The 26313-nt window shown below is 43.7% G+C and overlaps 1 protein-coding gene and 1 non-coding gene across 7 annotated transcripts; one reads left to right on the top strand and one right to left on the bottom strand.

Annotated features, from left to right (window-relative positions):
- Positions 1-362: 362 nt before the first annotated feature.
- LOC129630935 (zinc finger and SCAN domain-containing protein 4-like) lies at positions 363-25804 on the bottom strand. 6 transcript variants are annotated; one of them, XM_055551553.1, is made up of 5 exons: positions 25551-25775; positions 25112-25150; positions 24174-24300; positions 18917-20219; positions 363-1085 (listed from the first exon to the last, which is right to left on the bottom strand). In XM_055551553.1, the coding sequence occupies exons 2-5, from the start codon at positions 25142-25144 to the stop codon at positions 812-814; spliced, it is 1737 nt and encodes a 578-aa protein (XP_055407528.1). In that variant the 5' UTR covers positions 25145-25150; positions 25551-25775; the 3' UTR covers positions 363-811. The 6 variants fall into 6 exon arrangements, 5 of the variants coding, with proteins under 5 accessions (XP_055407528.1, XP_055407525.1, XP_055407524.1 ...); XM_055551550.1 differs by lacking the exons at positions 18917-20219; positions 24174-24300; positions 25112-25150; positions 25551-25775 and adding exons at positions 1602-1767; positions 1892-2386; positions 6414-6490; positions 6912-7013 and having other exon boundaries at positions 363-1509; XM_055551549.1 differs by lacking the exons at positions 18917-20219; positions 24174-24300; positions 25112-25150; positions 25551-25775 and adding exons at positions 1602-1767; positions 1892-2386; positions 6912-7014 and having other exon boundaries at positions 363-1509.
- On the top strand, positions 10335-10438 carry LOC129632659 (U6 spliceosomal RNA). The gene has a single exon (XR_008704646.1). It is a non-coding gene; the product is annotated as a U6 spliceosomal RNA (small nuclear RNA).
- Positions 25805-26313: the final 509 nt, after the last annotated feature.

Below are 26313 nucleotides of genomic sequence, written 5' to 3'. Positions count from 1 at the left end.
CTTTTCTGGCATTTGTTAATAAAACTGCATCCTGCAACTTTCAGCACCAGTTTTATTTAGGTCCAGTTTACCTATCAAATTTTAAGCCACTGAATTTAAGAAATGACTATATATAATTTTTAAATATAAAGGTTTCCTTTGTTTGGTTAGGCTTCTTTTCTGAGTTTCCATCTCTGCTCACCTTCTTTAGGCGCCTGCGGCTGCACTAGAGGTAAAGGGTGTGAGCGGAGGACAGGAGAGCAGGAAGGGAAAGTCTGACGGGACCACTGCGAGCCGGTGTTTTTGTCCTGGGCTTGGAACTCACTGTCTTCTCACATAAGGCACATGCCTAAAGTTTAAAGAATAAACACCAATATAACACATCCATTCATTTGTGAGACATTTATTGGTTATTTGAAATGTTCCAGACACTTTTCTAGGCAACCAAGGTACTTAAGTGAACAAAATGGAGAAATTCCCTGCCCTCCATAAACTTGCATTTTAGGAGAGTGAAAAAATAAATGGAAAATACAATTAGAAAATTGTACTTAACATTTCTTAAATTTCTTTCTTTTTCTATTTTTTTATTTGTACTTTTTTTGGGCTGCATTGTGCAGTATTTGGGATCTTAGTTCTCTGACCAGGGATGGAACCCATGCCCTCTAGTGGAAGCACAGAGTCCAAACCACTGGACTGTCAGGAAAGCCAACACTTTTTTTCTTTTAATTATTTTTATAAAGTATATTCTAAATAGAGAAATACTATGGAAATCTACATATTCACATACATATTTATATCCATTACTTTGGGACCGTAACCAAGGAAGCTTAATTTAGTGTGGAGCCCTTTTGAGGGTAGTTTTCTGGTGAAACCTGAGATGGCGGTGGTAGGTGGAGGACTGGCGGAAGCGTCTCTGGCAGAGGAAACACTCATAGGGCTTCTCTCCCGTGTGGGTTCTCTCATGAGCCCGAAGGTTGGTTTTGTGGGTGAACGCCATTTCACATATGCTGCACACAAAGGGCTTCTCTCCTGTGTGAATCCTCTGATGCACATGGAGGTCTGATGCCTGGAAGAAGCCTTTGCCACACTCGGCACAAATATATGTTCTCTCATTATTGTGTCTTTTCTGGTGAACTCTGAACCGAGAGGAATACCTGAAGGTCTTGGGACATGTCTCACATCTGTATACTTCTGGGGCTCTAAGGGATCTTTCCTGGTGTTCCCCACGTGCAGAAGTCCCCTCAGAGCTCTGGACGGTAGAAACAGGCTCAGGGGTGACCTGGTCTCGTTTCACTTCCAAGAGGACATCTTGAGAGGAGGGTCCTTTCAGGGATCCATCCTGAGGCCTGGAGGGGCCTGGGCCTGTTCCTCTTCTGGAGTTTCGTGGATTCTCCAGAGAAACACCTCCTTCTTCCAGCTTCAGATGATTCTCTTCTTGGAAAATGATTAGGGAAGGTATTTGATTGCTTGGACGAGTAATACTGTCACTTTTCACAGAAATGTTGCCATTATTTTCTTTTTCTTCATTTCCTGTAGGGGGCAAAAAAGTGACCCAGTGAAGTTACACCCAAGAAAGAGCCCACATGGGCCACCCCTCTGGGACCTGGGCTCTGCCCACTCACTTTGTCCTGTTTCCAGGGACGTATCTTGAGGAGTCCAGGAGAGTGTCCCCGCATTCTCTCTTGTTGGGGTTCCTGTCGGTAACTGTTTTGTCAAGTGAATGATGACTTGTCTTAAGGGCATATTCTCACAAAAGAGGGCTTCCTGTCCCTGCATGTGAACATGGACCTGTGAATGAAGCCTGGTTACTGTCTGTAATAACTCTTCTTTCTCTATTTCCAGGCAACTCCAACAGACTGCTTATTTCTAACACTCCCATGCCCCTCACCCTGTGCTTAGAACCCCTACTTACTAAGCCGGGTATCTTCATGCCATCATCTGTCAGATCCTCCATGAGTTTCTCCAGGTTTCTGCCACTTGCATTCCATTTCTCCTGTAGAGTGGACCTGTCACTGCAGGTCCCATTGATCATAAATTGTTCCAGGACCAGATGAGAAATTATTTCATCCTTGCTGTGTTTTTCTGGCTGCAGCCATGAGTGAAATAAGTGATAGAGTCTTTGCAGTTCGTGTCTTGCACTTGAATTATTGCTGTCTCGAAGTAAGTTGAGCTGAGTGCTGGGGAACTCAGGGATCCCCTTGTCCTCCTGGATGGCAGATCCTTGGGTGGGTGAATTTTCTGACCCAGGACCCCTCCTGGATGGTTCTCCTTCAAAGGAGATTCTGAGGTCTGAAGCCATTCTTAACAAGAATTCTCAAAGAGCTGCAACTTGAGGGATTCAGCCTCCACTGATTTGTTTCTCAGGCAATCTCTTTCAACAACCGGTGGATGTTTAAGGACTGCAAAGCTAGAGACAGAAGAAATATGTAGTTAAATACAACACTGTCATAGTTGAAAATAAACAATCAAAATCCAGGTTCAACTGAGTTCATGGACCAATTCTACTAGACATTTAGTGAATAAATGAATGGAGAAAATGGCCACATTATTAGTAATCCCAGAAATGTAAAATAAAACTACAACAAGCTACAAAATCACTACCTCCCAGAAGCACTAGAATAAAATAGTTAACTGTGGCATGGATTGGAGGACCTGGAGTGACCTCTCAATCACTGCTGGTGAGAACTCACATTGGAAATGCTTTGATTAGTATGTAGTAAATCTGTATTTATGCATTCCCTGTGACTCATCAGTTTTACTTCTCTGCCTGTACTCAACAGAAAAAATATATTCATGTGCATCACAGACATATACAAGAATGCTTATATCAACATAATTCATAATATTTCCATGCTGTAAATAATCTAAGTGTCCAGCATTAAATGGGACCGATTACAGTTAATTGATGTCAAGGCATATTTGATAGACTGAGAAGAAATGAACTTCTTTATGCAACAACATAGAATAACCACAAAACACAGTGTTAAATGAAATAATTCAAGCACTAGACTATACATTTTGTTTCATCTCATTCATGTTCATTGAAAAACATTTAAGTATTATCAATATTATTTAGGATGTTGATTACATTTTTGGAAACACTGGTAGATCCTGGAATAGGTACTTATGGAGGACTCCATCCCAGTTTGCCTGGGACTAAAGAGAGGGTTCCTGGGATGCTGAACTTCCAGTTTTAGTGAGCGACAGTCTACCTCTTGATCTCAGAGGGAGTTATACCGGAATGTTTCTCTGTCAAAATCCACCAAACCATATACTTTCACTTTTTTTTTTAAATGTGCATTACTGTTCAATAAAAACATTCAACTTAACTTAAAATAATAAGGGGGGGAGTGCATTTCCCTGGTGGTACAGTGGATAAGAACCCCCTGTCAATGCAGGGGACATGGGTTCGATCCATGGTCCAGGAAGATTCTACATGCCACGGAGCAATGAAGCCTGGGTACCATGACTACTGAGCCTGTGTGCTGCAACTACTTAAGGCTGTGAGCCTAGAGCCTGTCTTCCGCCACAGAATAACCCACCACAATGAGAAGCCCCGTGCACCGCAGCTAGAGAAAGCCCACACAGAGCAACAAAGACCCAGTGCAGCCAAAAAATAAAAATAAACAAATAAATAGATAGCTTTAAAAAAGATTTAAACAATGAATGGGGGACCTTCCTTGGTAGTCCAGTGACTAAGGCTCAACACTCTCAATGCAGGGTGTCTGGGTTCCATCCCTGGTCAGGGAACAAGATCCTCCTGAATACCACAACTAAGACACAGTGTGGCCGAAAAAGAAAGCAAAGCAATTATTTTAAAATAATAAAAGTGAAGTGAAGTCGCTCAGTCATGTCTGACTCTTCGCGACCCGATGGACTGTAGCCTACCAGGCTCCTCTGTCCATGGAATTTTCCAGGCAAAAGTACTGGAGTGGATTGCCATTTCCTTCTCCAGGGGATCTTCCCAACCCAGGGATCGAACCCAGGTCTCCCGCATTGTGGACAGACGCTTTACCATCTGAACCACCAGGGAAGCCCTAAAATAATAAATGGAGTCTTAAATAATAATTGGAATTGACTGAACTGAATGAAGGCAATGATCCAGTATCAATACAAAGATATCCCTTCAGGCATTACAAGGAAACAAAATATTACCAAAAAAAGGACAATAAAGTGAATGAAATAGGCAGGCTGGCATCCATCCACATGATCATCTTGTGTTGGAAACTCATACAGCAGACACAAGAGTCTGCAGACCCAGCCCGCTACACCCTGTGTCAGCTTGATGATACATTCCTTAGAAAATTTTCCCTTTACTTTCACCTCTGTCTCTTTTTCCATCAACAATTATCCTTCCTTATGAAAAATATTTGTCCTTGCTTCACTGATATTATCAAAGTAATAATTTTACATTGCTCTGTCTCTAATGCCTGTCCTTTTCCATTGGAATGTAAGATTCAGAGGTGAAGCTTGCATTGCTCAATACTGATTTGTAATTGTAAAGTGTATGATCTGGGCAAGCATAGTCACAGGCTTCCCTGGTGGCTCAGAGGTAAAGAAACTGCCTGCCAAGCTGGAGACTCAAGTTTGATCCCAGGGTCAAGAAGATCCTCTGGAGGAGGGCATGGCAACCCACTCCAGTATTCTTGCCTGAGAAATTCCATGGAGAGAGGAGCCTGGCGAGCTAGAGTCCATGGGGTCGCAAAGAGTCAGACATGACTGAGTGATTAAACAACGAGAACTATAGGCACACCCCTTGGGATGTCAAACAAAAGATTTAATCCTTTTACTATATTATTGTTCTGATTTTGTTTTCTTTTATTTTTCTATACAATTGACATTTCAAAGATTATTCATTTATTTTTTTGGCTCAGCCATGGGTCTTGGAATTGAACCTATGCCTTCAGCAGTAAAAGTGCAGAATCTTAACCACTGGACTACCAGGGAAGTCTCTGGATTTGAGTTTTTTTTTTTTTTTTTTTTAAAGTAAATTCATGCCACAAGATCAGAAAGTGGGGGTGTTTGTTAGGATTGATATGTGGGCTTCCAAATACCTAATTAATTTCTGTTAACTGATATCATGCTTTGTGTCAACCTCACCTAGTGATCTGATCAGATTACCCACCCTGATCTCATTAATGAATGAGGCAAAGATAATTCTAGGAAAAACCCTATAGGAGAACACTGAACACATCTTTGCCCTCCCCCTAATCAGGGCTTCTGGCTCAGTGATAAAGGATCTGCCTGCCAATGCAGGAGACAGAAGACAGGGTTCTATCCTTGGGTTTCGAAGATCTCCTGGAAAAGAAAATGGTAACCCACTCCAATAGTCTTGTTTGGAGAATTCCATGGACAGAGGAACCTGGTGAGCTACTGACCACTAGGTCTCAAAAGAGTTGGATAGGACTCAGTGTGTCTAAACAACAACGATCCACTTATCACACCTGTTCAGTCAGCCTTTTTAAAATGCTAATCTGCTCAGGTCAGACTCCACTGCTCCACTTAAAATTCCCTCTATGGCTCCCTCCTGCTCTCAGTGAAAAGCACCAAGTCCTTCCTGGTTCCACCAGGCTTTGCCTCTGCTTGTCCTTACTCCTCCCACCCCAACTTAGGTGTAGTGGCTGGTTATCTATATCCACGTTCATGGGTTTCTATTGTGTTTTGTTTTGTTTTGTTTTACTGGTGTAATAACCCTGAGACTCCGTATGAGTTCTCTCTTTTTTTTTTTTTTGCCATGTGGCATGTGGGATCTTAGTTCCCCAACCAGGGATCAAACCCACACTCCATGCATTGGAAGCTTCGAGTCTTTACTACTGGGTGGCCAGAAAAGTCCCATGTGATCTCTTTGTGGACTTCTCCAGGCATACATAGACCACATGGTCACATTTGCAGACATGCACTCAATTTCACACAAGCAGGGCTGCAGAGCAGCATTATGGCTAAGACTTGGAATTCGAAATTGTCATATTTAGACAATTGTTGGAATACGAAATTGTCGTATTTTCATCACAAGAAAAAGAAAGGTAATGATGTATGCTGATGGATGCTAACTAGACTTCCTGTGGTGATTATTTCCCAATGAATGCAAATATCATGTCATGTGTAGTATGTCTGAAACTAATACAATATATATGGCAATTATATCTCAAGAGAAAACAAAACACAACAACCCTTCCCCCACCCCATATTACCAGTGTTTTTAATCTGGAGCCTGGCATTTCCAAGCTGTGTGACCCCATACATGATGCCATCAGGCCTCCATCCTTGTCATGGGGGTTCTGATTTCTAAGGACACCCAGCTCAGAATTGCCACAAGAGCCAAAATAATTACTACATATGAAGCACATGGAGTATTCACTGGCACATGGCAAGCACAGAGTCAAAATCTGCTAAGTAACTGACACATACCCTTTCACTTTCAGCCCCACCCTCACCTCAATTGGCCATGAACCTCCACTTCCATCCGGACCTCCAGGGGGCTTCCCTGAGAGTTCAGCAGTAGAGAATTTGCCTGCCAATACAAGAGCCTTGGGTTTGATCTGAGTCACAAGGATCCTCTGGAGAAGGAAACGGCAACCCACTCCAGTGTTCTTGCCTGGAGAACCCCAAAGACAGAGGAACCTGGCAGGCTACAGTCATGGGGTCACAAAGAGTTGGACATGATTTAGTGACTGAAAAAAATTAAAAACCATGCCAGACACAGATTTTCCTAGGAGAAGTTGGCCTCAGTCGGGCTAGATTTTGAACAGCCTGATCAGTTGTTCCGACAGACTATCCCCCATGCCTGGGAGGCATCCATGTCTTTGTATCTAGGAATTTTCTCCCCAGAGCTGTGCGTACAAACACAGGGCAGCGCGCGGGCACGGGCACGCGCACACACACACACACACACACACGAAATGGCAAAATCTCCTTTTGTTCAGGAAACTCACCTCCCCCAGAAGACTGAACTCCACGCTGGGAGACCCTGAGCTGAAGGCTGAGGACTCTTCCCTGTGTGACTCCCCTTCTCAACTGAGTTCATCTGATGTGCCCTCCCAAGGCTCCTCCCTTTTATAGGATCAAGGGACAGTAATGCATTTAAAGGCCTGATTGGATGGTGTGCCTGTTGATGGGATCTTCACTGGAAGCTTCATTAGTGGCATCTCTCAGCTTTCCAGTACAGTATTACATACCAGCCCTTGGCCTGGGGCAATAGGCCACAGTCCAACACATATTTCTGCAGAGAAATGCAACAACACTTGCACTGAAGAGGGGATAGAAAGTATAATCTCAGTGTGTTCTGGTCAGGTTCTGTCATCATTATTGTTTAGTCTCCAAGTCGTGTCTGACTCTTTTGTGACCCCGTGGACTGTACCCTGCCACGCTCTTCTGCTTTGGGATTTCTCGGGCAAGACTACTAGAGTGGGTTGCCATTTCCTTCTTCAGGGGATCTTCCCAACCCAGGAATTGAACCCTGGTCTCCTGCATTGGCACGTGGATTCTTTACCAGTGAGCCACCTGGGAAATCCCATAGTTTTGTCACAAATGAGTCTTATACAAACTTAACACCTTCCAATTTTCCAAGATTTGTGGATTCCAAGTGAAGCAGGGAATAAGGCTATTATTCCCTCCTTTTGGGAATTCCTTTGGGGTCCAGTAGTTAAGACTTGGCACTTTCACTGGTGAGGGCCACAAAAACTAAGATACAGCAAGCCGTGAGGCTGGGCCAAAACAAAAACAGAGACAAAGAAAAAGTCTCTCCTCCTGTGCAGGTGAGTCAGACGATGCCCCTAGGATCCCAAAGGAAAGGTTCCCAGTCCAGCAGAAGAATCACAGGACTGGAAACAAAGGTCATTTAGTGGGAAGGGAAAAAGCAGTGCTTATTTTAGGTAAAGAAAGTTTGATGGACTTGTGGGGAGTGAGGAGGGGGAAGGGGTTTAAATAGGGACTGGTGCCTGGTCTGAAAATCTGGTGGGGGTGTGTTGTGTACTCACTCGGGGGCGGGGGAAGGCCGGAAGAAGGGATTTCAGGAAAACCCAGCACTTTTTTCTGACTAGTGGAGTGAGTGACCCCCTGGAAGATGAGAGGAGAGTTAGGGAAGCAGACGGAGAGCTTTCTGAGAGAAGGAATTTTTGGAGTAGTCTTAATATTATCTTCTTTCAAGTTATATCCAGAATCCATTACTCCTCCAGCCCCATTATCCCTCCCTCGGATTAATGAGGTCAGCTCCTGACTGACTTCTCCCATCAGTCTTTTTTGTTGTCGGGGAAGGGTTGGGGGGGGAGTGCTGGTACGCAGCTTGTGGGATGTTAGTTCCCCAACCAGGGACTGAACCCAGGGTCATAGCAGGGAAAGCTGGAGTCCTAACCTTTGGACCTCCAGGGAATACCGCCACCCCCCACCCCGCCCCCCCACGAGTCTTTCTATTCCTGAAGCAGTCATCAGAGGGACACTTTAAAAAAACATTTTAAAAAACATTATTTGTTTTTCCACACCACGGGACATGCAGGATCTTAGTTCTCCAACCAGGGATCAATCCCGACCCCCCTGCTCAGAATCTTAACCTCTGGACTGCCAGGGATTAAGTCCGGAACTGTTGTTATGTCTGGACATGTCCCTTGTCTGTGGAAGCGCGCAGTGGCTCAGACTGCCTCTTGTAAAGAACTTCTCCACTTCCCTTAGCCTCGCAGTTTTATACAATTCCATAAAAATGAATTATCAGCAATGTGAAATTAACACAAAAACAAAGCCACACAAAATGCAAGCTCGTTTATATGATCAGATTCAATGGACCTAAAATACCTGTCAACTCACCCTTAGCATTTATACGCTGTTTCTGGGCTTGCCCCGCCCCAGGCAGGAGAGTGTGGAAACACCACAGTGTAGAAACCGGTGTGCTGACCATGGCCCAGAGGCCCTGCTGACCCAGCTCTGGGGTCCTAGGCATCTCAGCTCCTCCTCTTGCCCCTTTGCTTCCTCTGCACCACCCTCGTTGATGCTGCTGTTCCCAGAACCCTGAGGCTTCACCCTCATTTTATCCCCATTTCCTCTGTCTCTGGGGGAAGAACCCTGGAGTTCTCTTCGAATTCTCTCCAGGTCTTTTTTCAAACATCTGCTTCTCAGTAAGAACTGACCTGGACCCGTTTTCTACAACTCAGCACGTCCCCACCCCCTCCCTAGTCAGTCTCTATTTACCCTCTCAGCTTTTTCTCCACAGCACTGATCTCCATCAAACACTATATTCTCCTTACTTGTCTTGTTTATTGCCTGTCAGTCCCCATTGATAGAAATTTTTTTTCTGTTTTGTTCGGCTCTGTTATCTCCAGTGATTTACACAGAGCTGGCATTTGGCAGGTCTCATTAATGATATGTCATCTTGAAATGAATATTCCAGGTGTGAGAGAGTGTGGCCTTGTTGCAGGAAGACGGACCCCTTCCAGGGCCCGAAACTGGGCTGTTGTCTAACACTCGGAAATGAATTGTCCAAGGAGACACATGTGCTGACAAAGCAAGAGATTTTATTGGGAAAGGGCACCCGGGTGGAGAGCAGTAGGGTAAGGGAACCCAGGAGAACTGCTCTGCTGCGTGCCTCACAGTCTTGGGTTTTATGGTGAGGGATTAGTTTCCGGCGGTCTTTGGCCAATCATTCTAGTTCAGAGTCTTTCCTGGTGGTGCACGCATCACTCAGCCAAGATGGATGCTAGCGAGAGGGATTCTGGGAAGTGGACGGATACACGGTGTCTCCTTTAGACCTTTCCCGAACTCTTCTGGTTGGTGGTGGCTTATTAGTTCCGTATTCCTTTTCAGGATCTCCTGTCATAAAACAACTCATGCAAATGGTTACTATGGTACCTGGCCAGTGTGGGCGGTTTCAATCAGTGTGCTTCCCCTAATAGCCTGACCTAGGTGGCCACTGCAGGAAAGGCAGAATCAGACTTATGGACTTGGTTTATGGAATGGGGACCTCAAGACAGTTTCAGGTGCGTAAGAGATGGTCATCTTGGGAGGGCTGCTGATCACACCCCAAAACTTCAGCGAGAAACACAGATGACAGCAACTAGCAGAGTCCTGTTGGGAACTGAGGTCACCTCAGACTTGTCCGGATAAGAGTCCTAAGCTGCGGGGAGGAGGAGTTAAAGCAGAGCAATTTCTGGGGAACTTCCTGCTGGTCCAGTGGTTAAGAATCCACATGCCAGTGCAAGGGACATGGGTTCCATCCCTGATCAGGGAATTAACTTTCCACATGCCCTGGAGCAACTAAGTCCATAGGCTGCAACTACTGAAGCATGGGAGCTCAAGACCTATGTGCCGCAACTGAGACCTGACACAGCCAAATAATTTTAAAATGTTTAAAAAGAAAGAAAAGTGTCTTCATGCTCATTTCAGCAGCACATATAATAAAATTGCAACAACACAGAGATTAGCATGGCCCCTGGGCAAGGATAACATGCAAATTTGGGAAGCATTCCATATGTTGTGCCCTTCCCCACTCTCATGAAACCCTTTGCTAATTCACAGATACAAACACACACACACACACACACGCGCGCGCGCGCGGTTTCAGTTACATGGCGTTGGGATACTCCATGACTTCCTGTATAGACTTTGAAGAGAGGTCAGGCTGATGAACTGTTCTGGCTTTTCAGGCCAGGCCCTCTCATCCCACAGATTTTGAGGATGGCAGCGCAGAAGACACCTCTACCCTGGCCAAGTTAAGGTTAAAACAGATGAATCTGGTGGCCTATTGTGGTGAAAGCTGGACTCCCTGCCCTGCCCTGCCTAGTCATTTCACATACGTGTGTCCTCCAAGGCTTCTGGCCTGAACGTGGTCTTTCCTCCACACACACACCCACAGAGCAACTCATACATCCAGGGGGAAATAACTAGACATGGAAGAAGAATGGCAGCCTCACAAAAGTCATAGTAAGTAACATATGCTATACGGAATGAAGAACTGGAAGAAAAGCATGAAGAAATGAAATTAAGAGGAAAAAGTAAGCCAGAAGTTGAGGAGAGAAAAAGCCACAGGACCAAGAATATATGCTTTTTAAAAATAGGAAAAATGTTGGTTATAGACAACATTGATAAAGAAAGGACTGAATAGAATACAAAGAAGGATGCATGTGTATGTGTGTGTGTCCTGTCGCTCAGTCGTGTACAAGCCCATGGACTGTAGTATGCCAGGCTCCTCTGTCCATGAGATTTCCCAGGCAAGAATATTGGAGTGGGTTGCCATTTAGTCCTCCAGGGGATCTTCCCTAAACTAGGGATCAAACCCACATCTCCTGTGTCTCCTACATTGGCTGGTGGATTCTTAACTGCTGCACCACCTGGGAAGCCCACATGGGACGGGGTATTTAAAGAATGAATCAGTGAGTCCGATGGAGAAGGCAATGGCACCCCACTCCAGTGCCCTTGCCTGGAAAATCCCATGGACGGAGGAGCCTGGTGGGCTGCAGTCCATGGGGTCACTAAGTCGGACACGACTGAGTGACTTCACTTTCACTTTCATGCATTGGAGAAGAAAATGGCAATCCACTCCAGTGTTCTTGCCTGGAGAATCCCAGGGACAGGGGAGCCTGGTGGGCTGCTGTCTATGGGGTCGCACAGAGTCGGACATGACTGAAGCAACTTAGCAGCAGCAGCAGCAGCAGCAGCAGGAGACTGAAATAGAAAGCATAAAAGAACAAAGTTTGTGATCCACCTGGGGGGAGGGATTTTCTCTGCTTTATGCCTCCAAAACAGTGGCTAACACCTATTACTCTTAACTAGTTGTGGTACTGAGCCCACCCTCTAAGCCCTCTAGAGTGCTGCAGCTACTGAAGCCTGCTCAGCCTGGAGCCTGTGCTCCACACGAGAACCACTGCGGTAAGCTCACACACGGCCACTGGAGTAGCCCCGCTCTCCACAACTAGAGAAAGGCCGTGCACAGCAACAGACACAGCACAGACAAAAGTAGATATGTAAAGAAGTGCTAGCTGTGGGATACATAAAGAAAATGGAAGTAGACGCACCAAGATCTGGATCCCTCCCCAAGAGAGCGGAAAATACGTGATGATCAGGCAGGAGACGTGGGACTGTGTGGGTGAGGGCAGGGTTCGGCAGTCTAAGTCAGGTGTGGACATGATCCTGAAGTTGCTGGACTCTGAAGCATGTGGGAGGAGGTGGCCGAAGTTTAGGGATGAGACAGGCTGATACCTGTGGGAGAGTCAGGGAACAAGATAGAGGCACAGATGACCCGGCCGGGGGTACCATGAGGATGTTATGTGAGGGCGTGTGTACAAAGGCTGGTAGGAGTGGGGAAAAGGCAAGAAAGCAAGAGTCCTGGGAAGTCTCTGGAGGACCAGTGGTTGGGACTCTGAGCTCTCACTGCTGAGGGAATGGGTTCAATTCCTGGTCAGAGAACTAAAATCTCTTTCTCTTTCACACACACACATACATTAAAATCTCTCTCTTTCACACACACACACACACACACACACACAAGGCAAGACTCCTCATCAGCAAATGGTGCAGCTCATTGAACTTGAGGGTGCGGCAGTGTTTTTCACATCTCCCAATGTGTGAATGCTCAGTTGTGTCTGACTCTTTGCAACCCCATGGACTGCAGCCTGCCAGGCTCCTCTGTCCTTGGGATTTCCCAGGTTGCCATTTCCTCCTCCAAGGGATCTTTCTGACTTAGGGTTTGAACCCGCATCTCCTGCATTGGCAGGCAGATTCTTTACCATTGAGCCACCTGCAAAGCCTTCTTCCATCTCCCAGTGGCCCTTAGTCTGGAGCCATTTAGTCTAGCTCAGAGATTGTTACCAACTCAGCTTGTTGGATTTTCCTAATCAATAGAAATCAATAAAAACCCAGATGAGAAATTCAGGCAAGGCTTTATTGGAACTCGTGCCACAGAACAACAGAGTAAGCGCAAAGAGCAGATGTCCTTGCTGGCTTCTGGAGGAGGGGCGAGCAGGTCCCTTAAATGCGGCGAGGGCAGGGGCAGATCAGAGGGTCTGCCTGCCCCTCTGTGGAGGTACTGTGTGCAGGGATTATGTGTAGTACTTTTTGTAATTTTGCTTTTGCTCCTAGCAGGCAGGCCCCTCAAAGGTGGCAGTTGGCTTTGGGTGTTTTCATATTTTATTGTTTATAATTTGCCCCAACTGCCCATGCATGGAGTTATTTTTAGTCTCTTAAAGCTTCTTGGTATCTGCCATTCAGGGAGACGTTTGTCCAGGTACAAGCACAGCAGCAAAGGGTCTCAGGTCCTACATCCCAGCCTGTCTCCAGGTGAGGAGGAAATCTTCAGTTATATCACCTGGGGTGGCCCCTCAGAACTGGGCAGCTGAGGGCCAGATCCCAGGTCTTCATTTTCCTGTTAGATGTGAACATCCAATCTCAGTAGGCTTTTAGTCTACGGCAGTTGTGGATACACATGATGCACACATCCATACTTACTATAACGCTTTGAAACTGATGTTTCTCCCCCTTGTGTCAGTAGTTCATTTCTTCATATTGATGGGGAGTATCCCACTGATAAATATAACACTTTCTTAACCATCCATCTGTAGATGGATATTTCTTTTTGCTACCTAGTTGTACGTTTTGAAGAATAAAGTTCCTGGAAATGTGAGAATTGCTGTTTAGTCACTAACTTATGTTTGCCTCTTTTTGGACCCCATGGACTGTAGCCTGCCAGGCTCCTCTGTCCATGGGATTCTCCAGGCAGACAAATTCTTTATCACTGGGCCACTAGGGAAGCCCAAATGTGTGAATACATACAAGTATTTCTGTGGACACAGGGTTTCCATTTCTCTTGTAATTATAGTGAGGAATAAGTGGATGATTAACTGTATCAACTGCCAGTGTTTCCAAGTTTTTTACTACTTTGCATTCCTACCAGCAATGTATGAGAGTTCTGCTTTTCTTTGTATCTTCAACACCTGGATATTGTCAGTCTTTTAATGCTACCCATGAAAATGAGTGTGCAGAGGGGCCTCACTGTGGTTTTCACTCATATTTCCTTAAACAATAATACTGACACTATTTTCATGTGCTTATTTACAATTCATACAGAACCCTCCTGCAAAGCAGGAGACATGGATTTGATCCCTGGGCCGGGAAGATCCTCTGGAAAAGGAAATAGCAGCCCACTCCAGTATTTTTGCCTGGGAAATCCCATGGACAGAGGAGCCTGGCTGGCTACATTTATGGGGTTGCCAAAGAGTCGGACCTGAGTGACTGAACAACACATCTAACAGTATTGACCTACAAAGACTGAATGGCATGTTCATTTGAGTTACATGAGGTATAGGGGCCTCAATGGACAGGATCAATGTATTGTAATCCACCATAAGATGCCTTCCCTCCCAGGATACTTAACACCTATGGTGGTGTCTCAGATGTAAACAAAATTGGTTACTTCTCACTTTATGCTAATGAACCTCATTTTTATATAAAACATTATTTTTTGTTATGTCTTCCACATGATTTCTGGTCTTTTCTCATGTAATTGACCAAATGGTGTGGCTTTTGCCTACTAATTCCTTTTGCTATTTTGTGCTTAAAGTTATTTGGAAAAGATCATGTAAACACTTATGAGGATAAATCTGACACAAATATTTTCCTTCCCATCTGTGTAAGTATGAAATGAATTAATTATTGTTGTGAATCCTTTCAGTGACATTTGGCTCACTTACAGTGGCATCTGTTTTCACTCTCTGGGTCTGACCTCCTGGCTGATTTCCCTAGTGCTATTTCAGCCCGTGCCAGAAGGTGGCAGTAGTGGTAAAGAACTTGCCCGCCAATGCAGGAGACAGAAGGGTTGCAGGGTCAAGCCCTGGATTGGGAAGATTCCATGGAGAAAAGCACCTGCCCACTCCAGCATTCTTGCATGGAGAATTCCATGGACATAGGAACCTGGTGGGCTACAGCCCACAGGGTCGCAAAGAGTGGGACACGACTGAAGTGACTTAGCACACACAGATGCCTGCATACAGCTGCATGATTGTAGCTTGTGAAACATGCCCTTCAAGACCCAGCCCTGAAATAGGCAACTATTTTCTTCCCAAAACATTAGCATTAATTATATTTGTGATTACAGTATTTACCAAATATAGACAATTGATGTGAGAAAGAGAGAGATACAGTCTTCGATAAATCCTAGTCTATATGCATTGGATAACTTCAGAAATTAGTGCCTAAAATTTGCTCCTCTGTTAAGTGGGTGGTAGTATGGAGAATGTCTAGAGCTGAAAACACTTTAAATTATAACTATGCTCCCTCTGATTGCTTTTAAATGTACTGAAATTCCCCAATCACTTTATAGAACCCCAATTATTCTGAATTATGGTGGATTACTCACGGCTTTTCCCTCAACAAGAACACAGACACAAATTATCAAAGGATTCTTACTGAAAACAGTTTGGTTTTGACTCCAAAATAAAATGCTAGAAATTACATCTCAACTTCCTTTTTGTTTTGCTTCTCAACTTTTAATATGCATTTTTCTATTTTGCCTGCATTGCACAGCATTCAGGATCTTCATTCCCCAACCAAAGATGGAACCTGTCCCCTTCAGTGGAGGTGTGGAGCTCTAACCACTAGACTGCCAGGGAATTCCCAAAAAGCATTCTTTCTGACCTCTTGTGTGAAAAACGTTTTCACAGTCTGGTTTTTTGTTTTTTCCTCAACAATTGCCTGTACTTGAAGTGTCCTGCACGCTCTGCTTTTTCCTTCTTGAATAACTGAGACAGTGAACTGAAGGATTCAGCTGAGGGCCACTACTATTAACTGAATAATTAATACATTATATATATTTATATATATATATGTATAATAAATAATACATTAATACATCAATAGATGGTCTTTTGTTTCCAATGAAAATTTTGGTTTCAGGGGTGTTTTAAGTGTGTATCAAATCATCAAATGTACACCTTAAACACATGCAGTGTGTATGTTCAGTCAATTATACTTTCATGAAACAAATATTCAAAACTCGTCACTTCCTAATAATTTTACTATGTTTTACTATTATCTGAGTCCTACAGATTATTGTAGCTCCTGGAGTTAGAATGATGGACTTCTAGCAACTCTTCCCAACTCCATGTTCAGTGAAACCATGTTGGCAGTTTGAAATTGGCTAAAGTGAGAGTATTTATATAAAGGAAATTGGGAAACACTACAAACCAAGACTTGATTATGTTTTTGAAAGCCTAGGCTTAAGAATACATAAACAATGCAGATTAAACTTATAAAAGTATATGGTGTATGTGGTAATTACATTGTACAGAATGCATAAAAAATAAGGAACAAAAATGAGCTATTTATTTATTAATAAAAAGGTAAATAATCACAACATAAAAAAGTAAAATGAGGGGGAAAAAAAGTAAAACAAGTATACATATAAACAGATATTTCACCAAGAAGATATACAGATGGCAAATAAACACATTAAAAAAAATGTTCAACACCATGAATCCTTATGGAGATGTAACTAAAATTAGTGTTTCCTTACTAAAAGGGTAAATTCAAAAGACTGACCGTATCAAGTACTGGCAAAAATGTGGAAGCATTTTACATAAACCTGGTGGGTATATAAAAGCAAACAATGATTTAAGGTCACCATTTAGCTGTTTTGTAAGTTAAACATTCACCTATTCTGACTCAGGCATTACACTCTGGGTTATTAAAACAAGACAAGTGAAAATACATACATACAGAATTACACAAAACTGTTCTATCAGCTTTACTTAGAATAGTCAAAACTGGGAGTAACCCAAATTCTCTTAACCAGACGAATGAATAAACAAATGGAATAAGTATAGAAAAGATACTTAGTTCAGCAATAAAAAGAATGAACTATTTTTATATAAATAATTGAAGAATCTCAAAATAATTATGAACCATGAATAAAATCAGAAAAAAGTAAACATTTTAAGAATAAAACCATATATAATTCTAGAACACACAAAACAATCTATTGGAAGGTAAATCAATGATGGCCATAACTTACATTATTGTGATTATGATGAGGTTTTCTTATTTATTTTTTTACATGTAAACTTTAAATTGCATACTTCAAATAGACACAATATATTGCATGATGACTAGAATAAAAATTTATAAAATGGTTCAAAGGCAAAATATAAATATCCCACTCGTCAGAAAATCAGGCTTGGCAATCCTATATTGCCTCTCTTTCCTGATGACCTTGGAGGAGCAGCCTTGCCTTAGTGGTAGCAAATACTGATGAGTAATAGATTCCTTCTCACCTGAGTTAACAGGAAGGCTGGCTAGTCACAGAGCCACACTGTGGACTAAGGGTTCTCCTTTCTCTCTCTGTTTGTTCCTCTGCCTATGTGGCAAGGGGCTTTGGCTGAACACCCCAGAGAGGCTATAGGAATCCAGAAAACCAATAGCTTATTTTCTTTGACAATGACCTCAGCCACAAAAGACACACATGCCTGGAGGCTGGCAATTTCTGGGCATCCGTGCACACTGATACTGCACAGTCACTGGAGCATCTGCGGATACAACTGGAGAAAGGGCACACTCCACCTACTTCACTGCCGTCTCCTCTGCTCCAGGGTACTTTACCAAGAGGGTTCCCCCCAGCCCTGTAGTCTTACAGTGGCACCATCTAGTGAACTCTGGGGATCAGGGATGTGGTTCTTTCATAGGTTAACTGCTAAGCATTATGTGATATTCACTATGAATAACAATTCATGTTCCCAGAAGTACTAGAGGTTGTCACAACTTCCTGGCTTGCCAGGGTGTTTTCTGAGCCCACAAAAAGAAAAAAAAAAAACAACCCTGATACACAGTCCACAAATCAGGACCCCAAAGCTCTGCAATCTTTCCTAGAAGACTTTGGGTAACAATGTATTTACATTGTGCCAAAACTAGAAAGAGAGCTCTACTTTTCATTCATACTGACATGTGAAGCAAACAATGTACCTGACCCCCATGAAATCTGTGCCACCCTCAATGCTGGTAGAGCCTAGCTGTCTTCAGATCACCTCACACAGTGAATAGAACCCCCAGACCAAAAGGGGCTTAATATGAATGCCTTTATTATTGCAAAGTGCAAAGTAACATGAGGCATGCAATTCCCAGCTTGGTTCCTCCAGTTCCTCCACACTTGGAGGTTGAGAAAATCCAACTCAAGCGTCACTAGAAACTAACATGTCCCTGAAAGTGCAGGCCTTTCTGTCAAGTCACCAAAACAATTCAGACTGCGGCAACTGGGCCCAAACTGAATGAGGTTCACACCCTACTGTGGAAATGAGAAGGGAAAGAGGATGCCATAAGAGCTAAGACTACTCATTATTTCCATCCCCTAAGGGGATGGGACAGAGGTCAGCTTACCTAAGCATGTTGGGAGGTAATTTTTGTACACTGTGGACCTGCCAGGTGATAGAGATGAAAATGAATTCTGCCACAGAACTGGCAGTGACATAAAGCTGGTGAGGGTCCTGGGAGGTAAGAAACTATAACACAACTCCTAAGAGATTCTCACATACCTGGAACTTTAGGGGAATGCCCCTACTGAAGATTTTCTGATATAAGAGATTTAATTCAGGTAGATGGCTCCCTCACAACTTCTTTCCTCCAGTGTAATTATACTAGAAGTAACTGCATCTGCTGGCACATCTAAGGCCTTTCACTAGGGTGAAGTCTCTAGTATTAAATGAGGCCATATTAGCAGCTAACATACTGCCCACATTCACTGCACTCTTAAGATATATTTCATTGTGAACTCTCTAATGCTGAATGAGGCTGGAACTTTGGCTAAAGATATATTTCATTGTGAACTCTCTAATGCTGAATGAGGCTGGAACTTTGGCTAAAGGATTTTCCACTGTCCCCAGACTCATGAGATCTTTCTCCAGGGTGAATTTTCTGGTGTTCATTGAGGTTAGATTTGCAATTAAAAGATTTCCCACGTTCTTTTCTCTGATGAGGCCGTTCTCCAGTGTGACCTTTCCGGTGGTAAATGAGGCTAAATTTTCGGCTAAAAGATTTCCCACATTCATGACATTCATAAGGCCTCTCTCCAGTATGAATTCTCTGATGTTGAATGAGGATGGATCTTTGAGTAAAAGATTGTCCACATTCTGCACAATCATAAGGCCTTTCTCCAGAGTGAACTCTCAGGTGGTTAATGAGGTTAGATTTGCAGCTAAAGGATTTTGTACATTCCTGACACTCGTAAGGCCTCTCTCCAGTGTGAACTCTCAGGTGGATAATGAGGTTAGATTTGCAGCTAAATGATTTTCCACATTCCCTACACTCATAAGGCCTTTCTCCTGTGTGGATTTTCTGATGTGAACTGAGGCTAGAGCTTTGCTTAAAGGATTTCCCACATTTACTGCACTCATAAGGTCTTTCTCCTGTATGAAGTCTCCTGTGATGAATGAGGGTGGAGCTTCGGCTAAAGGATTTTCCACATTCACCACATTGATGAAGCCGTTCTCCACTGTGACCTTTCTGATGTTGAACAAGGTTGGATCTTTGACTAAAAGATTTTCCACATTCTTTGTACTCATAAGGTTTTTCTCCAGTGTGAACTTTCCTGTGGGTCTTCAGGCTGTTGCTTCGGGTAAAGGATTTTCCACATTCATGGCATTCATAAGGCCTTTCTCCAGTGTGGACTTTCTGGTGCTGAATGAGATTCCACCTTCGGGTAGAGGTTTTTCCACATTTGCTGCACTCATAAAGCCCTTCTCTGGTGAGGACTTGTTGGTCCTCAACAAGTGTGTCTGTGCAGTTGAGGATTTTTTTGCCTTCTCCCCAGTTCTGATGCCTTTCCCCACTGTGAAAGACAGCCTCACACTCATTACTGTTGTTTGAGTTCTCATTAGTCTGAGTGACCGGTTGATGGAAAAATCCCATGCTGGCTAAGTTGTCTTTCCTTATTCCCTCAGAGAAAAAGGATTCCCCTGACAGATGGGTTCTGCAGCTCTTTATAATCAAGGCTGTGTCCACAGAAGTTCTGATGGGTATTTCTCTAATGTGTTGTCCCTGGTATTGCTGAAGGTTGGCAGCAATATAGAATCGATTCCCACACGTGTACGGTTTCTGCCCAAGATGTGCTTCCTGATGCTCAGGCAAGTGAAAATTATCTCTCAAGACTGGGCCACACTTCTCAAAGGGCTGGCCCTTCTGGGGACATGAATCTGCCTTGAGAGTCTTGATCTGTGACACTCCTTCTACAGAAATGCTTTTTTCAGAAGGTGCTCCCTTATCTTCTGCTCCATGCCAACAGCCTGAAATTAAAGAAGTGATGATGAAGTACACATTAACCTTTTTGAGAAGGCATCACAAAAGTAATTTGATACATCAAAGAATCAGTCCATGAAACTGTTTTCAGGAAAAGGAAGTTGGGGTCACCTTAAAAAAGCAACTTCTGTACACCACTCAGTCTCTAAGGTCACAGAATGGTACAGGCCTCAATAGGCACAGGACACAAAGAAAGGCCCAGGGGAAAGGCACATGCTACAGATCATTCTCTGTCAATGGCCTTATTTTTTTGGCCATGACACCTGGCATGTGGGATGCAGGGACTGAATCAGTGCCCCCTGTAGTGGAAGCAGAGAGTCTTAACCACTGGACCACCAGGGAAGGCATGTCAATAGCTTTTAGCAGGATTATACCTGCTGATGACATGTGATGCTGTGCAGAAGTCTATTTCAGGTCCAGAAAAATCTGACTGGAACAAAGGTTAACAGGTGTTTAAGGATTATTACATAGGTGCATACTTTAGAACACTCAAAGGGGTAAAGCGCTGAGGAGGGAACAGTGTGAGGAATGAGTAAGGTAAGCAGTCCAGAGAGGTAGACAGTAGCTCTCAGCTGGAGTCAGAATAAAAACGACTAATAGAAATGACAAGTCAATAAAGTGTCAAAAATGGAGAAGGAAAGATGGAGGTGAGCTTGGCCACTGGCAATGGCACCAAAACAGAAGTAAAACAAGACAGATTCTTGATACAATTTCAACCAAGCCCTGAAGTCATGTCCTCTCCCATCTGCTATTCATCTGGGTCAGGTGCCCTCTGGGCCCATCTTGTGGAGAGTGGAATCATATGCATCCTGGGAAGCACAAAAGACTCTTCCCCTAGCCCCAGCTGAGCTATCGCATGAGAACAGGATGCTACAACTCCAAAGGGAAGGACAGGACAAGTCAGCAGCCAATACTAACCCAAAAAACTCAGGACACAACAGATCACAGAAAACATATTTCAAATATTACAAATAGTACCTATGGACACAACAAAAGAGTGGCAGAGTAGTAAAGATGGCAGAGTAGTAAGATGCAGGAGTAAGTAAGCAGGAAGATGGCAGAGTAGTAAAACCAGGTGTCTTCCCACCTAGACAACTACAGTGGTAGAATCAGTCTGATGTAACCACTTTGTAATGCAAAATTGCTTTAATTTATGTCATTTGGCGCTCTTACTATTACTCTGATATTAAAAAAAAAAAGGCATGCAAAGACACTAAAAGAAACCTACAGGGGAATATATTTGACGATTATCAGTGCAAAATTAATCAATAAAATACCTAGCAAACTGTATTCAGCAGCACAATAAAAAGATGGTATGCCACCAACAACTGGGATTTATGTCTAAATGCCAGGATGACTCAACACACAAAGTTTGATCAATGTAATATATCACTTTAACAGAAAGGAAAAAAATGTTACCATCTCAGTCAATGTACAAAACACATCTGACAAAATTTAACACCCTTTTATGATGAAAATACTCAACTATGAAACTATGGATAGAAGGAAACTAGCCTAACATAACGGAAGCAAAAAATTAAAAACCCACAGCAAACATCAAACTCAATAGTAAAAGACTGAAAACTATTTTTCCAAGATCACAAATAAGAAAATGCCAGCTTCCAACACTACTATTCAACGTACTATTAGAAATTCTAGACAGACCAATTAGGCAAGAAAGACAAAAGTCATCCAAAAGAGAAAAGAAGGAAGAAATCACCACATCTCATGAAATCTTAAAGATTCCACCGCAAAACTGTTAGAATAAATTAAGTTAGCAAAGAAAGAGAATATAAAATGGAAAAAAAATCAGTTATATTTCTATACACTAACAAGCAACAGGAAACTAAGAAAACAATTCCACAAATAAAAGTATTTGTCAAAAGAATAAATTACCAAATTTAACCAAGGAGGTAAGATTTGTTCATTAAAAATTACAAAACATAGCTAAAAGAATTACAGACAATAAATGGAAAAACTTCTATGTTCATGGATTGGAACACTTAATATTGAAGATGTCAAAACTATCCAAAAAAAAAAAAAAACTATTCACAACATCTACATGTTCAATGCAATCCTATGAAAAAATCCAGTGAGAATTTCTGTGGTAATAGAAACATTCTTCCTAAAATTCATATGGAATCTCAAGGGACATGAAGTAGCCAAAACAAACTTGAAAAAAGAACAAAGTTGAAGGAGTCACACATTTAAATATCAAATACCACTGTAAATCTACAGTAATCAAAACAGTGTGATACTGGAATCCAGGGAGACATATAGACCAATGAAAGAGAATAAAGAGCTAAAAAATAAGCTTGCTCATATAAATTCAAACAGTTTTCAAAAGAAGGCCAATACCATTCGAAAAGGAAAAACAGACTTTTCAACACATGATGCTGGGAAAATTGAATATCCACATGCATAAGAATGAAGTTGCATGGTACATAAATTAATTCAAAATGGATCAAAGATCTAACTTAACAGTGACAACCACAAAACTATTAAAAGAAAACATAATGGGAAAGCTTCAAGACAACTGCATTTAGCAATGATTTCTTACATATGACATCAAAGGCACGAGCAACAAAAGAAAAACAAACTGGACTTCATCAAAATGAAAAATTTTGGTACATCAAAGGATGCCATGAACATAAGAACGAGGCAACTCATAGAATGGGAGAAAATACTTGCAAATCACATACCCAATGAAGGGTTAACACTCAAAGAGAGAATTCCTAAAACTCAACAACAAAAATCAATCAACTTGATTAAAAAATTCTCAAAAGACTTTTTGAAGAGACATTTCTCCAAAGAAGATAAATAAACAATAAGCCCATGAAAAGATGTTCAACATCATTAGTCATTAGAAAAATGCAAATCAAAACACAATGAGATACCACTTCACACTAATAATGATTATTACTCAAAAAAAGAAAAAAGAAGTGCATGCAAGAAGAGGAGAAATTGGTACCTTTGTGCAGCTGCTATGGAAAACACTATGGTGATTTTTCAAAAAATTAAAAAAAAAACTATCACAGATACAGAAATTCTTGTTGTGGGTATGTATATACCTATAAGAATTGAAGCAAGGACTCTAAAAGAAATCTGCACACCTATGTCATAACACCATGATTCACGAGAAACAAAAGGCAGAAGCACCCAACTGTCCACTGATGGAATACTGAGTAAACAAAAATCTGTACATACAATATTATCTAGTCATAAAAAGGAAAGAAATTCTGACACATGCTACAACATTGATAAACCTTTTACATATTATGCTAAGTAAGCCAAACATCAAAGGAGAACTACTGTCAGATTCTACCTACATGAAACACTCAGTCAAATTCATAGATACAGGAAGTAGAATGGTGGCTGTCAATGGACGGAAGAGGTTAGTGATTACTGGGTATGGCGTTTCAGTCGGATGATGAGAAAAGTCTGTGGATGCAGGACTGTGATGGCTGCACAATGAGAATGGACTAAATGCCATTCAGTCCATTAGGCGAATGTTTTGTATATTTTGCAACAACAAAAATAAAGTAAAAAAAAAACACCTAACCAAAGGATCTGTAAGCGGTACTTACATCTGTGTAAGCAGTGACTGTGGAAGTGACTACACTTCCAGCACAGTCAGAAACGAATGTGAGCCCCGGAATGAAGGGCGCTACACTAGGGCGCCACGGTGCTCGAGTCACGCAGGGAGGCCCAGGCAAGACACGGGGTCCTTTAGGCTGACAAAGCAACAGTGATACCGAACTCGTCCCTGGGAGGCTCTGGGGCAGCAGGTGCTGTGTTGACACAGATGAGAAGGAGGCGAGCGCCCAGCCCAGCCCTTGTAAACACAGCACAAATCCAGGCAACTAGGGACACACCTGCCCCTGGAGAAAAGAGAAGCACAGAGCTGGGCCCAGGGCACAGGGGCAGGTAGAAGAGCTTACCCAGTGAGCATGTAAGTGCAAAGTTCTCCAGCATCACATCGTGGTACAGGCATCTCTGAGCCTCATCAAGGAGAGCCCATTCCTCCCAGGAGAAGTACACAGCCACATCCTCAAAGGTCACACTGCCCTGCCAGGACACAGACAGATGAGACCATCAACTGCCTCACTCCTGAAGACCCACAATCCACCTCCTCGCACATCTACGCCGTCTCCATCTTCCTCCTAAGAGCTCAGAAGAGATTCCCGACCTTGGTGCCATAGCTGCCTGCTCTCTCCTCACTCTCCCACTAACTGCTCTGTTCACGCTGCTGTCCACTCTGCGACCAGTGGAGCCTGTAAAGACCCAGAAGAAATCACCGCCCTCATCTGATCCACACCTCCCACTGCCTCCAGAATAGATGCCCGACTTCACAGACAGTCATTCCAGGTCTGAATGCTGCTCCCCACAGCCAGTTTATTCTTGCCAGGAAGGAAGACCTGCAATTCCCTGAACCAGCTTAGTCTCACCTCCAAGCACTTCCTGTTTTTGTGACAAGCTTCCACATCTTCTATTGGTGGCCTGAAATGGGAACCCTTTCATATAACACTTAAACTGGACTCAGGACCCTGAGCTAGGATTTCCCAAGATCTCCATACCCAAGGGCTGGGAAAATGCCAGGTGACAAGTTTCATGACAACCCAAATTTGGAGAAAATTAGAGGGCTTCCCTGGTGGCTCAGACAGTAAAGAATCTGCCTCTGATGCGGAAGATCTGGTTTCGATCCCCGGGTCGGGAAGATCCCCCGGAGAACGGAATGGCAACCCATTTCGATATTCCTGCCTGGAGAATTCCATGGACAGAGGAGCCTGTCGGGCTACAGTCCATGGGGTCGCAAAGGGTCAGACACGACTGAACGACTAACACAGTGTTGCGACCAATGAGGGTGACCTCCACTTACCCGATTAGGTTCCAAAAGCACCTCTGCAGCCATGGAAACCTGTGGGAAGAGGAAGGTCTTGGAGGGATGTGATCCTAGCAATTTTCCAGGGGCTCAGGCCTCCACTGCACACCTGGCGGCACCCGAACCAAGTACCTGGGGCCGAGCGTCTAACCTCTGTACTGACTTTCAGCAGCTGTGTGTCCTGTTCCCTGCAGACATCAAATGGGCTCCAGGGTTCCCGGTCCTCCCGCCTCAGTCCGACCTCCAAGCCTCTGCACCTGGGGGTCCCTCAGCCTGTTACCCTCTCCCATGCGCCATCACACTGTCCGTCAGACACAGGGCCCCACACACGGCCGCCTCACCGCCTGTATCCCGGGGCCGGGGCTGCGGGCACGTGAGGATGAGCTTTAGTGTCCGGTGGGTCGAGAGCGATGCGGGCCCGAAGGACAGCGTTTACCTGAAGCAGGTCGCTCAGGGCAACCGCCGCTACGAAGCCGCTGGGCCTGGTAAATCCTGGGCCGGACTGACCCGGCAGCAGCGTCTCCAGGCCGCCCCGCAGGCGGCGACGTGCCCGACTTTAGAGCCGCCTCCAGTCACTGGGTACAAAGCCTCTTCTCGCGCCTTCTGTTACTTCAAGCCCGATTCTACGCACTCGGCCTTAGGACCCAGGTAACAACCGGAAAGGCCGCAACGAAGACACCGGAAGTCCCGCCTCACCACGTCCCAGAAATGCTGAAATTCTGGGCGTTCATTGGATCATCTTAGCTGCCTCTCAACGCGTGGCTTTCTGGGTAATGGAGTTCCCGCTGCCACACAGGCCGGCTGGAGGGGCGTGTTTGCTTGAATCTCCCCTGGAAAGGCGTCAAGCAATCTCCTGGGCGGCTGAGAGCAGACCGCCCTGTTTTTCTAGGTCGGGAATAAGCTTCGCTTCCTCTTAAAGGGGCGAAGGCCAATTTCTGCAGAGACCGAAGTGCATTTCGAAAGCCTTAATGAGATCAATAGTGATCTCTTTAAGTGCTTAGATAATTCAGATTCCATGCAGTCGCCTCTGGTGAACATACAATGGTAGATACAAGAGTCCTTGAAATGCACGCAGACTGAGGAGTTTAAATCATTTTTGTGAGCTTTAATGAGTTTTGGCTACGACTTCAAAGGAAAAAAAAAAAAAAAAATCACCTGGACCATAGCAGACAAGATAGAGGAGGCCTACTGGACATCTC

The sequence above is a fragment of the Bubalus kerabau genome, chromosome 17, assembly GCF_029407905.1.
Source record: "Bubalus kerabau isolate K-KA32 ecotype Philippines breed swamp buffalo chromosome 17, PCC_UOA_SB_1v2, whole genome shotgun sequence".
In the NCBI taxonomy this organism is placed as follows: Eukaryota; Metazoa; Chordata; class Mammalia; order Artiodactyla; family Bovidae; genus Bubalus; species Bubalus kerabau.
Note: the sequence above shows the minus strand (reverse complement) of the source record. Positions and strands in the feature narration are given on the sequence as shown.